The sequence below is a fragment of the Bubalus bubalis genome, chromosome 11 (assembly GCF_019923935.1).
Source record: "Bubalus bubalis isolate 160015118507 breed Murrah chromosome 11, NDDB_SH_1, whole genome shotgun sequence".
NCBI lineage: Eukaryota > Metazoa > Chordata > Mammalia > Artiodactyla > Bovidae > Bubalus > Bubalus bubalis.
Window position 1 is genome coordinate 24,499,137 of NC_059167.1, and position 21,196 is coordinate 24,520,332.

Genomic DNA, 21,196 nt, shown 5'->3' on the forward strand with positions numbered 1-21,196 from the left:
ACTTCTTGTATGGCTAACTCTCACAGCTGGCCAGAATTTCTCAAACTAAACCATATAAATATGAAGACTGCTTACCTGAGATCCTTTCTTGCTACCTGGCAAGTTAATTATGAGAGTTTTCCCTCTGATTCCACATACAGGCCTGGAAGGAAAAAGAAACTGGATGAATACTAACTTAGCATGATGGTTGGTTTAAATACTTTCAACAACAAAGACCAATCATTGTTTTTATATGTGAACAACTTTTTTAGGAGTAAAACTATTACAGCTAAATATTTACCAAGTATTATACAAATTGGGCACTCTCTCTGGCTGAGGTTTTTATAACAATGGTTAGTGTGGTGGATTAGAAAAATGCACTGAACATGATATCAGAATAAATTAGCCACTTTAAAGAAATAATGGCCATATTATCTTCTTTCTCTAACTTCAGCTTTTTCATATCTCTTACAGTTCTAAGAATTCAATGAGATAGCATACTAAAAATGACTAATAGAGTAATGTCTATGTTCAAAAGTCTAACACATAAGGCACTCTGGCATTGAGTGAGATGTTTAAACTCTCGCTTCTCAGGAAGTCTACAAGTTTTAAAGTAAGAATAGACTTTTGGACTCAGTGGGAGAAGAAGAGGGTGGAATGATTTGAGACAACAGCACCGAAACATATACATTACCATATGTAAAATAGATAACCAGTGGAAGTTTGATGTATGATATAGGGCACCCAAAGCTGGTGCTCTGTGTCAACCTGGAGGGATAAGGTCGGGAGGGAGGTAGCAGAGGGGTTCAGGATGGAGAGGACACATATATACCTACAGCCAATTCATACTGATATATGTCAAAAACTATCACAATATTGTAAAGTAATTATCCTTCAATTAAAATAAGTAAATAAATTTAAAAAAAAGTGAGACAGGTCTCTCATAGATCAATAGTACTGGGGAGAATTTAGAGACCACAACTATTAACTGATAAATTGATAAACAAGTCAATTTAAAGTATAAAGGTCTTTCAGAGTTCACTGTAAATTTTCAGGTCACTTTAAAAGCAGGTGGTTAGATAAGAAACATAAGCAGTTGAGAAGTATGAAAGCTGGAATAAAGAGTTGAAGGCCTAGATTTCAAATGAGAGTTCGAATCATGCTCTTCCAATAATTGGCTATGTGACTCTGACCTGGTAACATATAATTTCCATTATTTGAAAACAAAAGGACTAGATTCAATTAGTCTATTTCTAAAATTTTATAACTTAGATTGTAAGTCACATAAGAATATTTTTCTACAACTTTTAATTGAGTTTCTTATTTAACTTTTTGAAATAACCTAAAATTGTCTTGTATTTTATTGTTTTTTCTTATCATACAAAGTGCTCATAGCTATTTAAAACTGTCCATACAGCTTCCCTTTTAATTGAAATATAATTGACAATACTATGTTAATTTTAGGTGTACAACATGATGATTTGATATATATATATATATATATTATGGAATGATTAGTACAATAAATTTAGCTAATATCTGTCACCACACATTGTACAATTTTTCTCTTGTGATGAGAAATTTTACAATGTACTCTCAGAAAGTTTCAGCCAAACAATATTATTAACTATAATCAACATGCTGTATATTACATCCCCAGGATTTATAAGTAGAAGTTTGTGCCTTTTGACTCCTTGCACGCATTTAACCCACTCACCAACCCCTGCCTCTGGCAACCATCAATCTGTTTCTCTGTATCTGGTGGTTTAGTCGCTAAGTTGTGTCCAACTCTTGTGACCCCATTGACTGTAGCCTGCCAGGCTCCTTTGTCCATGGGATTCTCCAGGCAAGAATACTGGAGTGGACTGCCATTTCCTTCTCCAGGGGATCTTCCCGATCTAGGGATAGAACCGCAGTCTCCTGCATCACAGTTAGATTCTTTACCGACTGAGCTACGACGGAAGCCCAATCAACTCTCTGTATCTATGAGTTGATTATTATTAGAGTACATATACAAGTGAAATCATACAGTCTTTGTTTTTGTCTGATCTATTTCACTTGGCACAATAGACTCAAGGTCCATTCATATTGTTACAAGTAGCAAGATTTCATTTTTTTTTTATGACTGACTAATGTCCTATAGCATATATATACCTCATTTTCTTTATCTATTCATCCATCAATGGACACTTAGGATGCTTCCAGGTCCTGGCAATAATGCTGCAGTAAAGTGGAAATGTAGATGTGAGATAGTGATTCTATTTCCTTTGGATAAATATCCAAAAGGTGAATTGCTGGATCAAATGATAGTTCTATTTTTAATGTTTTTAGGAACTTCCATACTGTTTTTCCACAGTGGCTGCACATAATTACATTGCCACCAACAGATTATGAGGGTTCCCTTTTTTGCATATCCTTTCAAACACTTGTTATATTTTAATGGGTGTGAAGTGGTATCTCTTTGTGGTTTTGAGTTGCACTTCCCTAATTAGCGTGTTGTGGAAAATTTTCTGATGTGCCTGCTGGCTATTTGTATACCTGCTTTGGAAGAGTGTCTATTCAGAACCTCTGCCCATTTTTAATTTTTTAAAAAAATTGTTCTTTATAAATTTTGAGTATCAACCACTTATAGACACATGATGTGCAAGTACCTCTGCCATTTGGTAGGTGGTAGGCTGTATTTTCATTTTGCTGATGGCTTCTTTTGCTGTGCAGAGTTTTTTAGTTTGATGTAGTCCCATGTGGTTAATTTTAATTTTGCTTCCTTTGCTTAAGAATACATATCCAGAAAGATATTGCTAAAACTAATGTCAAAAGCATACTACCCATGATTTTTTTCTGGAGTTTTACAGTTTCAGGTCTTACATTCAAGTCTTTAATCCATTTTTATTAATTTCTGTGTACAATGTAAGACAGGGTCTAGTTTCATTCTTCTGCATGTGCTATCTGGTTTTCCCAGTACTCCTTTCTCCATTTTATGTGCTTTGCTCCTTGGTTGCAAATTAATTGTCTATATATCTATGGGTTTACTTCTGAGCTCTCAAATTCTGGGCTTTTCTTCCAATATTATACTGTTTTGATTGTTACAGATTTGTAGTATAATTTGAAATGAGGGAGTGTAATATCTTCAGTTTGATCATTTTTCTCAAGATTGCTTTGCTATCCAAGGGTCTTCTGCTATTTTTTACAAATTATAGGATTTTTTTGGTTCTATTTCTAAGAAAAATATCATTGTATTTTGATGGGGATTCCATTGAATCTACAGGTTGCTTTAGGTAATATGTACATTTTAACAATGCTAATTCTTGCAACTCATGAACATGGACTATCTTTCCATTTATTTGTGTCTTATTCAGTTTCTTTCAACATGTCTTGTAGTTTTCACTTCCTTGGATTAAAATCTTCCTAGGTATTTTATTCTTTGTTGCAATTGTAAAATGAATTGTTTTCTTAATTTCTCATTATGCTAGTTCATTCTTAGTGTAGAGAAATGCAACAGATTTTTGTATGTTTATTTTTATCCTGCAAGTTTATTTCATTCATTTATTATTACTGAAACATGTATAATATCATATATGAAACAAATTGGCAGTCCAGGTTCAATGCATGATACATGACGCTTGGGACTGGTGCACTGAGATGACCCAGAGGGATGGTACAGGGAGGGAGGTGGGAGGGGGGTTCAGGATGGGGAACATGTGTACACCCGTGGCAGATTCATGTTGATGTATGGCAAAACCAATACAATATTGTAAAGTAATTAGCCTCTAATGAAAATAAATAAATTTATAATAAAAAATAAAAATATTATTTTTAATATTTTATGGAATCTTTAGGGTTTTCTATATATAAAAGCATGTCATCCACAAATACTGACAGTTTCACTTCTTCCTTTTGAGACAGTCAGTTCCCAGGCAAGTTGATAGGGAGTCTAGGGGTCCTCAAGGAGAGAGGGGTCTGGAATTCTCAAGGAGGAAGAAAGGACAAACTTTTTTGTCTTTCTCTACATTCCTTAGGATTATATAACAATAATGTATCCTGCCTAAGGACAGTCTTTGGATTCAACCTTTTGTTATCTTAAAATGTTAATTATGGGAGTAGACCTGGTCTTTACAAGGATGTATCTTGCCTGAGGACAGTGTTACCTTAAGATGTAAATTATGGGAGTGGGTCTGATGAGGTCTTTGCAACCTCCAGACATTCTTTGGCTTATATAACTTCATTGTTAACACTAGCAAGCGGGTACTCTTTCTGCCCCCTTCTGATGCCTATGTCAGAAGCTTTCTCTATCTCCTTTATACTTTAATAAAACTTTATTACACAAAAGCTCTGAGTGATCAAGCCTCGTCTCTGGCCCCGGATTGAATTCTTCTCCTCCGGGGGCCAAGAATCCCAGTGTATTCGAGTGATTCAACAACAACCTTTCACTTTCCAATCTGGACTTTTATTTCTTTTTCTTACTTAATTGCTCTAGCTAGAATTTTACCACCATGTTGAGTAAGAGTGGCAAGAATGGGTATTCTTGTCTTGGTCTTAATCTGAGAAGAAAATCTTTCAGTTTTTCACTACTGAGTATGTTAACTGTGGGTCTGTCATATATAGCCTTTATCATACTGATGTATGCTCCTTCCAGCTCATTGTATTTTACTTTAATGATAAATAGGTGCTGACTCTTGTCAAATCCTTTTTTCTTGCATCTATTGATAAAATGATCATGATTTTTATCCTTCATTTTTGTTAAAGTGTTGTATTTATGTTGATTGATTTGTGTATATTAAACTATCTTTATATCCCTGGAGTAAATCCTATTTGACCATGGTGTATGATCCTTTTAACATATTGTTATATTTATTTGCTAATGTTTTGTCTAGATGTTTTGCATCTAAGTTCATTAGACATACTGGCCTGTAATTTTCTTTTTGTTGTCCTTGTCTGATTTTGGTATTAGAGTAATGTTGGCTCATAAAAAGAGTTATGAAGTGCTCCCTTTTCTTCTAGTGTTGGGAAGAGTTCGAGAAGAACTGGTACTAGTTCTTTAAATGTTTGATAGGGACTTCCCTGGCCGTCCAGTGGTTAAGACTTCACCTTCCAATGCAGGGGGTGAGGGTTCAATCTCCTGGCAGGGAGTTAAGATTCCACGTGCCTCGGGCCGCCCCCCCCCCAAAAAAAAATAAAAACTAAAACATAAATGTTTGATAGAATTCACCAATTAAGTTGTTTTGTACTGGATGCTGTTTCTTAGGAGGTTTTTGATTACTGTTTCCATCTCCCTACTAGTGAGTGATCTATTCATTTGCATGGATTCAGTCCTGAAAAAAATGTATGATTCTAAGAATTGATCCATTTCTTATAGGTTGCCTAATTTTTTGATCTATAACTGTTCAGTCTTCTCTTACAATCCTTTATATTTCTGTGCTATTATTTGCAATTTCTCCTTATTTCTGATTTTATAAGCCAGTCTAGCTAAAGGTTTGCCAATTTCGTTTTCTCTTCCAAGAACTATTTCTTAGTTTCATTAACTTTTTCTATCGCCTTTTTAGTCTCTACTGCATTTATTTCTGCTCTGATTTTTATTTTCTCCCTTATATTGATGTTAGACTTTCTCTCCCCACCCCACCCAGTTCCTTTAGGTATAAGGTTAGACTTTTGATTTGAGATATTTCTTATTTCTTGAAGGAGGCCTTATTGCTGAAAACCTCCTTCTAAGTGTGGCTTTTGCTATATCCCATAGATTTTTATATGTTGTATTTTCATTTTTATTTGTGGTCAGGTATTTTTTGATTTCTGCTTTTGATTTTTTCATCGACTCACAGCTGTTCAGTAGTATGTTGTTTAGTATTCATGTATTTGTAATTTTTCCAGTTTTCTTCTTGTATCAATAGTTGATCATGGCATACTGGTGAAAAATATGCCTCATATGATTTCAATATTTAAATTTATTGAGACTTGCTTTGTGTTTCAACATATGGTATATTCTTAATAATGGTCCATGTGCCTTAAAGATGAATATCAATTTTCATTTATTCCTTTATGATTTGGGTGACTTATTTCTTTTCCTTTCTAATTGCCCTGGCTGGGACTTCCATTACTATGTTGGATACAAGTGGAAATGGTGCCTGTCTGTGTTTTGTCCCTGATCTTAGAGGAAAAGTTTTCAGTTTTTCACCATTGAGTATGTTACCTGTGGTCTTGTCATGCTGACTAATTTGTGGATGATAGCAATTTCTCCATTTCTTCAGGGTTGTCCAGTTTGTTGTGTTTAATTGTACATAGTAGTCTCATGATTCTTTGTATTTTTGTAGTATCAGTTAAAACATCTCTTCTTTCATTTATAATTTTATTTATTTAAATCCTCTTTTTCTTAATGAGTCTAGCTAAAGGCTTATCCATCTTGTTTATCTTTTCAAAGATAAACCCAAGCTTCCTTTTAAGAGGGAAGCTCAGAGTGCTCAATCCCTACTTTAAGAAAGTAGAAAGAGCTTAAAAAAACAACCAATTCAAAGAATTTTTTAAAAAAATCAAAACTACAATGAGACATCACCTTAATAGTGGTCAGAATGGCCATCATCAAAAAATCTACAAACAATAAATGCTGGAGAGGGTGTGGAGAAAAGTGAGCCCTCCTGCACTGGTGGGAATGTAAGTTGATACAGCCTCTATGAAAGACAACATGGAGATTCCTTTAAAAAACTAGGCATAAAACTACCATATGACCCAACAATCCCACTACTGGGCATACACCCTGAGGAAATCATAACTGAAAAAGACACATGTATCCCAATGTTCACTGCAGCATTATTTACAATAGCTGGGACATGGAAGCAACCTATATGTCCATCGACAGATGAATGGATAAAGAAGCTGTGGTACATATGTACAATGGAATATTACTCAGCCATCAGAAGGAATGCATTTGAATCAGTTCTAATAGGGTGCATGAACCCAGAGCCTATTAAATAGAGTGAAGTAAGAAAGAGAAAAATAAATACCATATAGTAATGCATATATATATGGAATACAGAAAGATGGTACTGATGAATCTATTTGCAGGGCAGCAATGGAGATGTAGACATAGAGAACAGACTTGTGGACATGGTGTGGGGTAGGGGGAGAAGAGGGTGGAACGAATGGATAGAGTACTATGCAAACATATACAGTACTATACGTAAAACAGATAGCCGGTGGGAATTTGCTGTACGACTAAGGGAACTCAAGCTGGGGCTCTGTGACAACCTAGAGGGATAGGATGAGGTGGGTGGAGGTTTAAGAGCGAGGGTACATACCTATACTTATGGCTGATTCATGTTGATGTATGGCAGAAACTAACAAACTATAGTAAAGCAATTATCCCTCAATTAAAAAAAAAAAGAACTAAGCCTGTAGTGGAAAGAAGGCGATAACAAAGACCAGAGTGCAAAAGAAAAATGAAATGGAGACTTAGAAGATAACAGAAAAAACCAGCAAAATGAAGACCTGGTTCTTTCCATTGGTTGTTTAGTAGCATGTTGTTGAATCTCTCTATATTTGTGAATTTTCTTCTTATAATTGATTTCTAGTTTCACACTATTGTGCTCAGCAAATATGCTTGATAGGATTTTAATCTTAAATTTCAAGATTTGTATTGTGGCTTAAGACGTGATTTATTCTGGAGAATGTTCTATGTGCACTTAAGAAGAATGTGTATTCTGTTGCTTTCCATCAGATCTAGAGGGTCATTTAAGTCCAATGTTTCTTTACTGATTTTCTGTCTGGATGATCTCACCAGTGATGAAAGTGGAGTACTGAAATCTCCAATTATTCTTTTGCTGTCTATGTCTCCCTTAAGGTCTGTTAATACTGCTTTATATACTTTATATATATAGGTTCTCCTAAGTTAGGTGCCTAAATATTTACAAATGCTATTTCCTCTTGTTGGATTGATCCCTTTATTATTATACAGTGATCTGTCTCTTACTATAGTCTTTTGCTTGAAGTTGATTTTGCCTGATACAATTATAGCTATCTCAGCTTTCTTTTGTTTTTCATTTGCATGGAATATCTTTTTCCATCCTTTATTTTCTGTATCCTTATGTGAGAAGTTGGTCAGGCAGCATATAGTGAGGTGTTTTTTTTTTTTTTTTTTTTGCAATTAATTCAGCTATTGTATGTTTTGATTGTAGAATTTATTTATTTACATTTAAAGTAATTATTGATAAGTATGGACTTACTGCCATTTTTAAAATTGTTTTCTTGCTGTTTCGTAATTCCATTGTTACCTTCTTTTTCTCTTACTCCCTCTTTGGGATTTAATGATTTTTTGATAGTAGTATGCTTAGATTCCTTTTTGTGTATCTTTGCATTATTTACCATAGGTTTTTGCTATATGGTTACCATTAGGATTATGTAAAATATCTTTTATTTGTAAGTCTATTTTAAGCTGATAACAACTTAAGTTCAAACACATTCTAAAGCTCCACATTCTGACTCTACTATGTTTACCATTTTTGATGTTGCAATTTGTATCTTTTTAATTGGCATATTTACTAATAAATTACTGTACTTATAGTTATTTTTACTACTTTAACCCTTCACACTAGATTTATAAGTGGTTAATCCACCACCTTTACTACATTAGATTATTCTAAATTTAACTATCTATTTACCTTTACCAGTAGGTTTACAATTTCATATACTTTCCTGTTAGCATGCTTTCATTTCAGGTTAAAGAAGTGCCCTTAAGCTTTCTTGTAAGACCAGTCTAGTGGTGCTCAACTCCTTCAGCTTTTGCGTGACTGGAAAATTCTTCATCTTTCCTTTATAACCCTGAAGGACAACTCTCTTGCGTTAAGTATTCTCTGTAAACAGTTTTTTCTCTTCAGAACTTTAAATGCATTATGTCACTCCTTTTAAGCCTGCAAAGTTTCTGCTAAAAAATCTGTGTGTGCATGTTAAGTCTCTTCAGTAGTATCTGACTCTTTGCAACCCAATGGACTGTAGCCCTCCAGGCTCCTTTGTCCATGGGGATTCTCCAGGCAAGAATACTGGAGTGGGTTGCCATGCCCTCCTCCAGGGGATCTTCCCGACCCAGGGATTGAACCCATGTTTCCTGTGGTTCCTGCAATGCAGGAGGATTCCTTGCCACTGAGCCACCAGGGAAGCCCACTAAAAAATCTACTGTTGGTCTTACAGAAATTCCCTTATATATATAAAAAGGTGTTTTTCGTGCTTTTAAGATTCCCTTCTTGTTTTTAATAATTTTTGACAATGTAATTAATGTGTTTTTTGTGGGTGAGTCTCTTTGGATTCATCTTTACTGGAATTCTCTGGATGTCCTGGATCTGGATGTCTGTTTCCCAGGTTTGGGACATTTTCAACTATTAATTATTTCTTCAGATAGGTTTCTGTCCTTTCCTTTTTTCTCTCTCTGGGATTCTTATAATATGAATAGTATTCTGCTTGATGTCCTGTAAGTCCCTTAAGCTAGCTGTACTCTTTTTCTTTCTGTTCCTCTTTTGGACGGGTCCCATTGCCCTATCTTCAAGGGTTCCATTGCCCTATCCCTCATCCTTTCTTCTACTGCTGTTGACTGTTTCTAATGAAATTTTCAATTCAGTTATTGTATTCTACTTTCTTATATTCTGTCAAAGTCTCACTTTGGACATGCATTGTTCTCCTGACCTTGGTAAGCACCTTTATGACCATTGCTGTGAACATTTTTTTCCAGACAAACCACTTATCACTGTTTCATTAATGTTTCTTTTCCTTTCTTTCTTTCTTTTTTTTTTTTTTTAAAGTTTTGCCTTTTAGGTATAAAGAGTTTGATTAATGCATGCCTCTGAGATGCTTGTTATTTTACAAAGTAAGTTCACTCTATCAGCATTCACGTCATTTCTTTTTCTAAGTGTGCTGCTGCTACTGCTGCTAAGTCGCTTCAGTCGTGTCCAACTCTGTGCAACCCCAGAGACGGCAGCCCACCAGGCTCCCCTGTCCCTGGGATTCTCCAGGCAAGAACACTGGATTGGGTTTCCATTTCCTTCTCCAATGCATGAAAGTGAAAAGTGAAAGTGAAGTCGCTCAGTCGTATCCGACCCTCAGCAACCCCATGGACTGCAGCCTACCAGGCTCCTCCGTCCATGGGATTTTCCAGGCAAGAGTACTGGAGTGGGGTGCCATTGCCTTCTCCGTTTTCTAAGTATAGTAGTCATAAATTTATCCTTATGAAGAATGATGTTGGATCTATATACATTTCTAATTTATCAACTATTGCAAAAATTGGAATATATTTTCCAAGAATATAACTATTTTCTAAGGATGTTTCCAAGAATGTTCCAAATTTTAACTCCTTCCACCACAAGGTTAGTGACAAATTAAAATGCAGTCAATACATTTAATTCCAATATTTTGGTCATCAAGCCCAGGCCTGTTATGCCTTCAATAATACTTCATCTTCTCTAGATTGATACCTGAATAGCAGTGTTAACAAAGCTAGGGATGTAAACTTCTATCTGTACTATATGTACATAATAGTTATAATACTCAGACTACTACTTCTGTGTATGTATTATGTATATATGTATGATATAATTAAAAGACTAAGTATACAGCCATGAGAAACTGTTTTTTCTCCTCAATCTATTTAGCTCTTTGGCCTTTTATTTTGTCCCCCCAAAAATTAGATTACACTTAACAAAAGTCCTTTGTTTCCTTCTCTTTGAATGTTTAAAAATTAGTTTTTTAATCTCTGGAATATCTAGAGTTATTGTAAAGAAGAATGTCCTTTTTATTTATTTAGACTTTTTAGGTTAAGAAGTTATTTTTACAAACACTTTAATAATTTTTAAAACCACAAGCACCATATTCTTAGCATATGCCAAATTCATCAACTTATTAAGTTTAATTAAGTTAAACTCACTAAACCTGTAGTAAGTATTATGGGATAAATGCAACCCAATTCCTTAAGGAGTTTACAACTATAACACAGATCATGAAAGCACATAAACAACTACAAGATAGTAAGTGATGACACAAATTATCCTAAAATACCATGAGATCAAAATAAAAGCAGTAAATTTCTATGCGATGGTGGTGAAGTATATCTTTATGGAAGAGACAGCACTTGAATGATTTTAAAAAGGAAAACATTTTGATAGGTAGAAAAGGGAGGTAAAGGCAAGAAAAAGAGGACAGCTTTAAGTGGAGAGGGAAAAAAGTAAAACATAGAGACAGAAAAAGCACCAAGTCCTTTTTGTGTATATTAAGTCCTTCATCTAGTCAGAGTACATTGTACTTAAAGGAGTAATGTGAGATAAGCACCAGTGGAAAGATGGTACAATCTGAAAGATCAGTAGTTCTCAATTTGTGGTGTCTGCACCAACAACATATATACATCATTTGGTAATCTGTTAGAAATGTAAAACCTCCCACACTGCCCTTCTCCTTTTCTCACTGTGATTGAACCACTAAATCAAAAACTATGGGGTGTGATCCAGCACTTAGTATCTTACTAAGCTCTCTAGTTGATTTTGTTCCACTTGAGAACTACTGTGATAAACTGTGCTTGAATTTTGGTACTGCTATTTATTAGCAGTACAAACTTGCCTTTACAATATTCTAGGATGCACAACAGATTTCCCAACATGGGGATCTGGCAAAAGGATTGAGAACCCCTAACGAAACAGATGTTTGGAGGGAACAACAAAATATTGTGCACATGATGACCCAGGAGAAAGAAGCAGTGACCCACAAGAGACTGAGCCAGACTAGACTGTGAGAGTCTGGGAATCTCTGGCAGAGGTGTGGATTGACAGCAGACTGCTGTGGGGTCAGGGGCACTGACTACAATAGTCCTGGGAGAGTTGTGACATGCTGCCGTAAGTCTTGAAGGAGGTTGCCATTACTGCCATTACCCCTACCACAGTTTGGCATAAGGCCAAACTACAGGGAAGGAACATAGCTCCATACATCAGCAGAAAATTGGATTAAAGATTTACTAAGCATGGCCCTGACCACCAGAACAAGACCAGTTTATCTACAGCCAGTCCCTCCCAACAGGAAGCTTCCACAAGCCTCTTATCCTCATCCTTCAAAGGGCAGACAGAATGAAAACCACAATAACAGAAAGCTAACCAAGCTGATCACATGGATTACAACCTTGTCTAATTCAATGCAATTATGAGCCAAGCCATGTAAAGCCACCGAAGATGGATGGGTAATGGTGGAGAGTTCCGACAAAACGTGGTCCACTGGAGAAAGGAATGGAAAACCACTTCAGTATTCTTGTCTTGAGAACCCCATGAACAATATGAAAAGGCAAAAAGCTATGACACTGAAAGATGAACTCCACAGGTCAATAGGTGCCCAATACGCTACTGGAGAACAGTGGAGAATTAGATAGCTCCAGAAGGAATGAAGAGGAGGAGCCAAAGGGAAAACAATGCCCAGTTGTGGATGTGTCTGGTGGTGAAAGTAAAGTCCGATGCTGTCAAGAACAATATTGCATTGGAACCTGGAATGTTAGGTCCATGAATCAAGGTAAATTGGACGTGATCAAACAGGAGACGGCAAGAGTGAACGTAGACATTTTAGGAATCAGTGAACTAAAATGGACTGGAATGGGTGAATTTAATTCAGATGACCATCATATCTACTACTGTGGGGCAAGAATCCCTTAGAAGAAATGGATTAGCCCTCATAGTCAACAAAACAGTCCAAAATGTAGTATCTGGATGCAATCCAAAAACGACAGAATGATATATTCGTTTCCAAGGAAAACCATTCAATATCACAGTAATCCAAGTCTATGCTCCAACCACTAATGCCAAAGAAGCTGAAGTTGAATGGTCCTATTAAGACTTACAAGACCTACTACAACTAATACCAAAAAAAGATGTCCCTTTCATCATAGAAAGGGACACTGGAATGCAAAAGTAGGAAGTCAAAAGATTCCTGGAGTAACAGGCAAGTTTGGCCTTGGGGTACAAAATGAAGCAGAGCAAAGGCTAACAGAGTTTTGCCAAGAGAATGCACTGATCATAGCAAACACTCTTTTCCAACAACACAAGAGATGACTCTAACCAGAAACAGAATAAGGATTTCTGTTTGTTTCCTTTGAAAGAATATTCTAGTTTTTGTCTTCTTTAAAGGTATCAAATTAGGAGATACATAAATAGTCAGACATATTCAATATTAAATGGTAATGTAAAAGCAATTTTTAAACAAAATAAAGAATATATTTAAAAATCAGGAAAGCTCAGCTAGTACAGAAACCTAAATGATAGACTGAACTGTCATTAACTTCAAAATATACTCATCTAATGGAGAGCTCTCAGGGGGAAAAAAAAACAAAAAACAAGTACAAAAAAATCCTCAATCTATTTGCTGATTAATTGTGGGATAATTCAACATAAATTTGTTTTTTTTTAAATATAAATTTACTTATTTTAATTGGAGGTTAATTACTTTACAATATTGGATTGGTTTTGCCACATATCAACATGAATCCGCCATGGGTGTACACGTGTTCCCCATCCTGGACATAAATTTGTTATTTAAAAAGATCAGTCCTGGGTGTTCATTGGTAGGACGGATGTTGAAGCTGAAACTTCAATACTTTGGCCACCTGATGTGAAGAGCTGACTCATTTGAAAAGACCCTGATCCTGGGAAAGATTGAGGGCAGGAGGAGAAGGGGACGACAGAAGAGGAGATGGTTGGATGGCATCACCGACTCAATGGACATGAGTTTGGATGGACTCTGGGAGTTGGTGATGGACAGGGAGGCCTGGTGTGCTGAGGTTCATGGGATCGCAAAGAGTTGGACACGACTAAGAGACTGAACTGAACTGAAAAAGATCTTCCTAATATATAAAGTATGGTTATCAGAATTAATTCATTCATTTAGCAAATATTCACTGAGTATCTTCCAGGAGCAAGGTAGTGTTACTTAGGTAATGGGGCTACAACAATAAGCAAACAGTGTCCCCCTAGGGAGTTTACAGATTTACAGGAAAATATCAGTAAGTGTTAAGACAGTTAACTAAGTTATAGGCACATTATTAGTTATAGGAATGACAGGAAGGGCAGTTTAGTCTTATGCTAGGAAGGGTGAGAGATGATTAGAGAGGGCTTCTAGAAGGAAGAAAATCTATGCTGCTACCTGAAGAATAGGTATTATAGAGTTAGACTGGGAAGAACATTCTAGGCAGAGGAAATGGCATGAACAAAGGACTCAGAAGCTAGTGAAAGAACTGGATGTGTGTGATAACAATAATTGGGGGGGAGGGATGGTGGTGGAATGAGTGAATCTTTGTATCCTCCTCAAATTCATATATTGAAATCCTAACCCTCAGTACGATGGTATTAGGAGTTGGGGCCTTGGGGAAGTAATTAGGCCATAAGGGAAGAGTTCTCATGAATGTGATTTAGTGCCCTTACAAAAAAGACTCCACCTGTCACTATGTGAATATGCAGAAAGGACTCAGTGCTGTACAATCAGGAAGAGTGCTCTCATCAGTACCTGACCAGGCTGTCCCCTACTCTCAGACTTCCAGCCTCTAGAACTGTGAGAAACACATTTATGTTGTTTATAAGTCACTCAGTATATGGTACTTTGTTATAACAGCCCAAACGAGAACAGTGGGAGATGCTGCTAAATAGACAGTGGAGACAACTTATTTAGGCCCTGGAAAATTGTATTAAAGAATTGAGTCTTTATCCATAGAAAAAATGAGATACTACTGAAGTTTAAGCAGAGGAATAACATACTAAAAATTGTGTTTTCAAAAGATGTCTCTGGGCTGCAATGTGGAAAACTGAAGAGGTACAAAGAACCCGGTTAGAATATTGGAATATGAGAGGTGAGTTAGGATGGTTGCAATGATGATGAAAAATAGACAGGTTATAGTCTTTAAATATAGTGACTTACAGAGAATATAATAAGACAGTAACCTTTTAATACTAAAATATATATATTTTCTGGAAATTTAATTACCTAAAGAATAATTTTTTAAAATGGGACATAACTGGATTAAAAACTAAAATTGGAGTCTCAATTAATACCAGAATTTTGACATTCCATGTTAAACTTGTTCACACTAGCTGTTGTTGTTCAGTCACTAAGTCGTGTCTGACTCATTGTGACCCCATGGACTGTAGCATGGCAGGCTCCTTTGTCCTCTACTGTCTCCAGGAGTTTGCTCAAATTCATGCAGTCAGTGATGCTAGCCAGCTATCTCATCCTCTGCCACCTTCTTCTCCTTTTGTTTTCATCCTTTCCCAGCATCAGGGTCTTTTCCAAGTAGTCCGCTCTTCGCATCAGGTAGCCAAAGTACTACAGCATCAGCTTCAGCAACAGTCTTTCCAATGAATATTCAGGGTTGATTTCCTTCAGGATTGACTGGTTTAATCTCCTTGTAATCCAGGGGACTCTCCATAGAGTTTTCTCCAGCACCACAATTCAAAAGCATCAATTCCGAGGTGTCAGCCTTCTTTATGGTTGAACTCTCACATCTGTACATGACTACTGGAAAAATCATAGCTTTGACAGACCTTTGTTGGCAAAGTGATATCTCTGCTTTTTAATATGTTGTCTAGGTTTGTCATGGCTTTCCTTCCAAGGAGCAAGTGTCTTTTAATTTTATGACTGTAGTCACCGTCTGCAGTGATTTTAGAGTCCAAGAAAATAAAATCTGTCACACTAGCCATGGATATAAATTAACATGAATAATACAATTTTGTTTCCCTTAAAAAGAAATTTTTATTAATATTAAGTATTAAATACATAGAAGCTTGTAATGTATGTATAAAATGTAGATAATAATGGAAAAAAGCTACCTAGGTACTTCAATCTAGTTTAAGAAACAGGCTATTACTATATTTTCAAAAACTACTGTGTACCTTATCATGATCTCAAGTCCCATTTTTCCTTGGATAACTATTTTAGTGAATTTAAAAATCATTCTCTTATTTTTGTAATAACTTAATTAAGATGTAATTCACATACTATCTAACTTAAATCATAAAGTAAAAAGAAATTGTTTTTTTGGTGTGTTTCACAGAGTTGTGCAATCATCAATGCAATCAACTTTAGAATATATTACTCACCTCCTTTAAAAAAAAAAAAATCACATACCTATCAGCAGTCCACATTTTCTCCTACTCTTAGCCCTGAGCAACCATTAATCTACTTCTTGTCTCTATAGACCTATATATTCTGGACATTCCACATAAATGGAATCATATATGAATTCCTTCATATATGGAGGAATATATAGCCTTTTGAGGTTGGTTTCTTAGCATGTTTTCAAGGTTCATTCATGTTGAGTAATATTTCAGGCATTGCTTACTTTAAAAATACTTCTGCACATAGGAAACATATTGTTTAGGAAGTTACAGTGTGCAGCCTGTGCCAAAGAGTGGGGGGTTAATTGCCCCCCTCCTTAAGGGTGGAATATTTACATGTATTATTTGGAAATCTTTGGTAAGAGATCTGTCTCCTTTTCTTTGCTATTAATTTATTCAATTCTTCTTTGATATAAGGATGGACTCATGAAAACTTATTTTATATTTTAAGTTATAATAATCAAATACTACTTTATTTTGTTGCTCAAACTGTTCTATCTTTGGCCATTAGAAGCTTTGTCAGTTGGCTTCTATGTTTTTGTGACATTCATCTATAATGTGGGGGAGGGGGGTTGTTTTGTTTTTGAGCATTTCCTTACTTTCAAGCACTAGAAGATACTAGGCTCATTTTGTGTATTTCTTCCCCAGGTCCTAGAAACAGCCATTTCTGAGGAAAAATTCCATTTACTGGCAAATGGTATTAGAAATCAAGAACTGAGCATTAGGTATGGCTGTGGTTGCTGGAGTGTTATTTCTTTTAGATCTTCTCTGCTAATAAAGCAAAGAAATATATGTGTGCATGCTAATGTGCATATATACTGCTGCTGCTGCTGCTAAGTTGCTTCAGTCGTGTCCGACTCTGTGCAACCCCATAGACGGCAGCCCACGAGGCTCCCCCGTCCCTGGGATTCTCCAGGCAAGAACACTGGAGTGGGTTGCCATTTCCTTCTCCAGTGCAGGAAAGTGAAAAGTCAAAGTGGAGTCGCTCAGTCGTGTCCGACTCTTAGCGACCCCATGGACTGTGGCCTACCAGGCTCCTTCGTCCATGGGATTTTCCAGGCAAGAGTACTGGAGTGGGGTGCCACTGCCCTCTCCAGTGCATCTATACACACATCTACAAATATTTTCGGAGAAGGCAATGGCACCCCACTCCAGTACTCTTGCCTGGAAAATCCCATGGACAGAGGAGCCTGGTAGGCTATAGTCCATGGGGTCGCTAAGAGTCGGACACGACTGAGCGACTCCACTTTCACTTTTCACTTTCCTGCACTGGAGAAGGAAATGGCAACCCACTCCAGTGTTCTTGCCTGGAGAATCCCAGGGACGGGGGAGCCTGTTGGGCTGCCGTCTATGGGGTCGCACAGAGTCGGACACGACTGAAGAGACTTAGCAGCAGCAGCACAAATATTTTTATGTATCTCATTTATATGTATATTAAACAAAACAAGAGTCCATACTGATTTCTCTAACTCTGATTCATTATATCTTATGGATCATTCTAGCCTCCTCTCCTTGCTTGTAACTATGTGATTTCCTACTGTATCAGTGAGAAATGTGGTTCCCATCACTCATCATCCACTTACACAATTGTTCAATTCCAGTAAAGGCTCCAACTTAATGATTCCCAACTTACAATTTTCTGATTTTATGATGGTGTGATAATGATATATATTCAGCAGAAACCATACTTCAAATTTTGAATTTTGATCTTTTCCTGGGCTATAATATACAGTATGATATACTTTCCTAATGCTGGGTAGCAGCAGTGAGCTTACAACATTCTTTACCTCTATAACCCATTCTGTTTTTCACTTTAAGTATAGAAATCAATAAACTACTTGAAATATTCAACACTTAAAACAGGTTTTGTGTGTTAGTTGCTCAGTCAGGTCTGGCTCTTTGAGACCACATGGACTGTAGCCTGCCAGGTTCCTCTGTCCATGGAATTCTCAGGCAAGAATACTGGAATAGGTTGCCATTTCCTACTCTAGGGGATCTTCCTGACCCAGGGATTGAACCTGGGTCTCTTGCATTGCAGGCAGGTTCTTTACGATCTGAGCCACCAGAGAAGCCCCCAAACAGGTTTTTTGTTAGGTAACTTTTCCCAACTGTAGGCGAATGTAGGTGTTCTGAGCCCATTTAAGATAGGCTAGGCCAAGCTATGATATTTGGTTGGTTAGATATGTTAAGTGCATTTTTGACTTATGATAGAATGGGTTTACTGGGAAGTAGCCCCATGTCCAATTGAGGACAAACTACAAATTCAGTAGTATCAGAATTGTTAATAAATACCAACATGGATTACAACATTATCAACAAAAGTGTGTGTGTATAGTTCCATTCACCTTTAGTCTTATAAACACCACTCATGACACCAAAGTTATTTAGGTCAGTGTCTTTTCCTTCCAACCCCTTTAGTAATATTGTTTCCTCTATTTGTAAGATACTTAGATCCTCTTATCAAGAGTCTGCATTATTTTATATCTAAATAATGGCTTTTTAAAATTTGCATATAGCAAGCATTCTTTCTGATATAAAGTTCTGTGAGTTTTGACAGATGCAAGATGTCATGTCTCCATGTTTCACCAACACAGTATCATACAGCATAGTGTTATAGTCCTAAAAATCCGCTGTGACTCATCCATGCATCCCCCCTTTGCACAAATCCCTGGCAGTCACAAATCATTTTATGCCTCTATAATTTCACTTTTTTAAGAATGTCATAAAACTGGAATCATATGGCATGCCTTTTTGACTGGCTTCTTCTACTCAGCAATATGCACTTAAGGATCCTCCATGGATTGTGCTTTTCTTTTTTTTTTTTTTTTTTTGGTGACTTGATAGCTCATTTCTTTTTAATCACTGAATAATAATCTGTTGTATTGAAGCACCATAGTTTGCTTATCCATTTATCTACCAAAGTATATCTTGGCTTATTTTAGCTTTTAGCAATTGTGAATAAAGTTCTTAACATTTTATGGATATTTTTTCATGCACATAAAATTTCAAATTAATTGGGTAAATAACTAGGAGCTCTTTGTATATTTTTGATTTAGGTTGATTTTCAGACATTATAATGGAACTAGACAGAAGATCAACAAGGATATAGAAGAGCTCAAAAGCACCATTAATAAATGGATCTAACTGACATTTATAGAACACTCCACCTGAAAAAATAATCTACAGTTTTCTCCAATGCCCATGGAACATTCACCAAGACATATCATATACTGAACCATAAAAATAAACCCCAGCAAGTTAAAAAAAAAATACAGTGTTTTCTAACCAAAAAAGGATAAAATTAGAAACCAATAGTAGGAAGATAACAGGAAAAATCCAATATACTGGAACCCTAAAACAAGTTTATAAACTTGATAACCAATGGATAAAAGAAGTCTCAAAAGAAATGAAAACAACATATTGAAGTGAGTGAAAGCAAAGGACAACATGTCAAATCAATGCATTTCACCTTAAACTGTTTCTAAACAATACAGTAGAAAAGAGGTAAAGTATCCCACCTTAGGAACCATATAGAGCAAGATACATACCCCCAAATCTCACCACCAAGTAAATAAGGGGCTATTACAGCAGTTCCTTTTACCCAGTATTTCATTTCCAGCTATTTAGAAAAAACTACAAGGTATACTAAAAGACAAAAAGCACAATTTGAAGATACAGAGCAAACATTAACAGAACAGACATAGCAGAGATGTTTAAACTATAAGAGGGAGGAGGGTTCAGGATGGGGAACACATGTATACCTGTGGCGGATTCATTTTGATATTTGGCAAAACTAATACAGTTATGTAAAGTTTAAAATAAAATAAAATTAAAAAAAAAAAAAAAGACAGAAATTTGACACAAGTATCTGAGGGCCCAATAAAGTAGACAGCATGCCAGGCCAAATGGGCAAAGCAAGCAGAGAGATTGAAATCCTGAGAAAGAAACAAAAAGAAATGCTAGATATAAAAAAAAAAAACAGAAATAAAGAATGCCTATGATGGGCTCCTTAGTAGACTGGAATACACAGTGGTCATAGCAAATACCCTCTTCCAACAACAAAAGAGACAACTCTACACCAGGACATCAATGGATGGGAAATACCGAAAACAGACTGATTATATTCTTTGCAGCCTAAGATGAAGAAGCTCTATACAGCCAGCAGAAATAATACTGGGAGCTGACTGTGGCTCAGATCATGAACTCCTTATTGCCAAATTCAGACTTAAACTGAAGAAAGTAAGGAAAACCACTAGATCATTCAGGTATGACCAAAAACAACTCCCTTACGATTATAGAGTGAAAATGATAAATACATTCAAGGGACTAGATCTGATAGACAGAGTGCCTGAAGAACTATGGATGGAGGTTTGTAATATTGTACAGGAGGCCATGATCAAAACCATCCCGGAGAAAAAGAAATGCAAAAAGGCAAAAAGGTTGTCTGAGGAGGCCTTACAAATAGCTGAGAAAAGAAGAGAAGTGAAAGGCAAAGGAGAAAAGCAAAGATATATGCATCAGAAAGCAGAATTACAAAGAATAGCAAGGAGAGAAAAGAAAGACTTCCTAAGTGATCAATGCAAAAAACAGAGGAAAACAACAGAATGGGAAAGACTAGAGATCTCTTCAAGAAAATTAGAGATACCAAGAGAACAATTCATGCAGAGATGGGCACAATAAAGACAGAAATGGTATGGACCTAACAGAAGCAGAAGATATTAAGAAGGAGTGGCAAGAACACACTGAAGAAATATACAAAAAAGATCTTCATGACCCAGATAACCATGATGGTGTGATCATTCACCTAGAGCCAGACATCCTCGAGTATGAAGTCAAGTGGACCTTAGGAAGCATCATTATGAACAAAGCTAGTGGAGGATATGGAATTTCAGCTGAGCTATTTCCAGCCCTAAAAGATAATGCTATGAAAGTGCTGCACTCAATATGCCACTCAAATTCCAGCAAATGCTGGAAAACTCAGCAGTGGCCACAGGACTGGAAAAGGTCAGTTTTCATTCCCAAAGAAAGGCCATGCCAAAGAATGTTCAACTTACTGGACAACTGCACTCATTTCACATGCTAGCATAGTAATGCTGAAAACTGTCCAAGCCAGGCTTCAA

The 21,196-nt window shown here is 36.3% G+C and overlaps 1 protein-coding gene across 13 annotated transcripts in view; it reads right to left on the reverse strand.

Annotated features, from left to right (window-relative positions):
• The window catches only part of GPHN (gephyrin), a 524,697-nt gene that overhangs the window by 226,003 nt on the left and 277,498 nt on the right, over window positions 1–21,196 (reverse strand). For all 13 annotated transcript variants that reach the window (XM_044924834.2, XM_044924835.2, XM_044924839.2 and 10 more), the window contains one exon: window positions 76–142. In XM_044924834.2, the coding sequence (XP_044780769.1) occupies window positions 76–142 (67 nt within the window). The remainder of the gene's footprint in view (window positions 1–75; window positions 143–21,196) is intronic.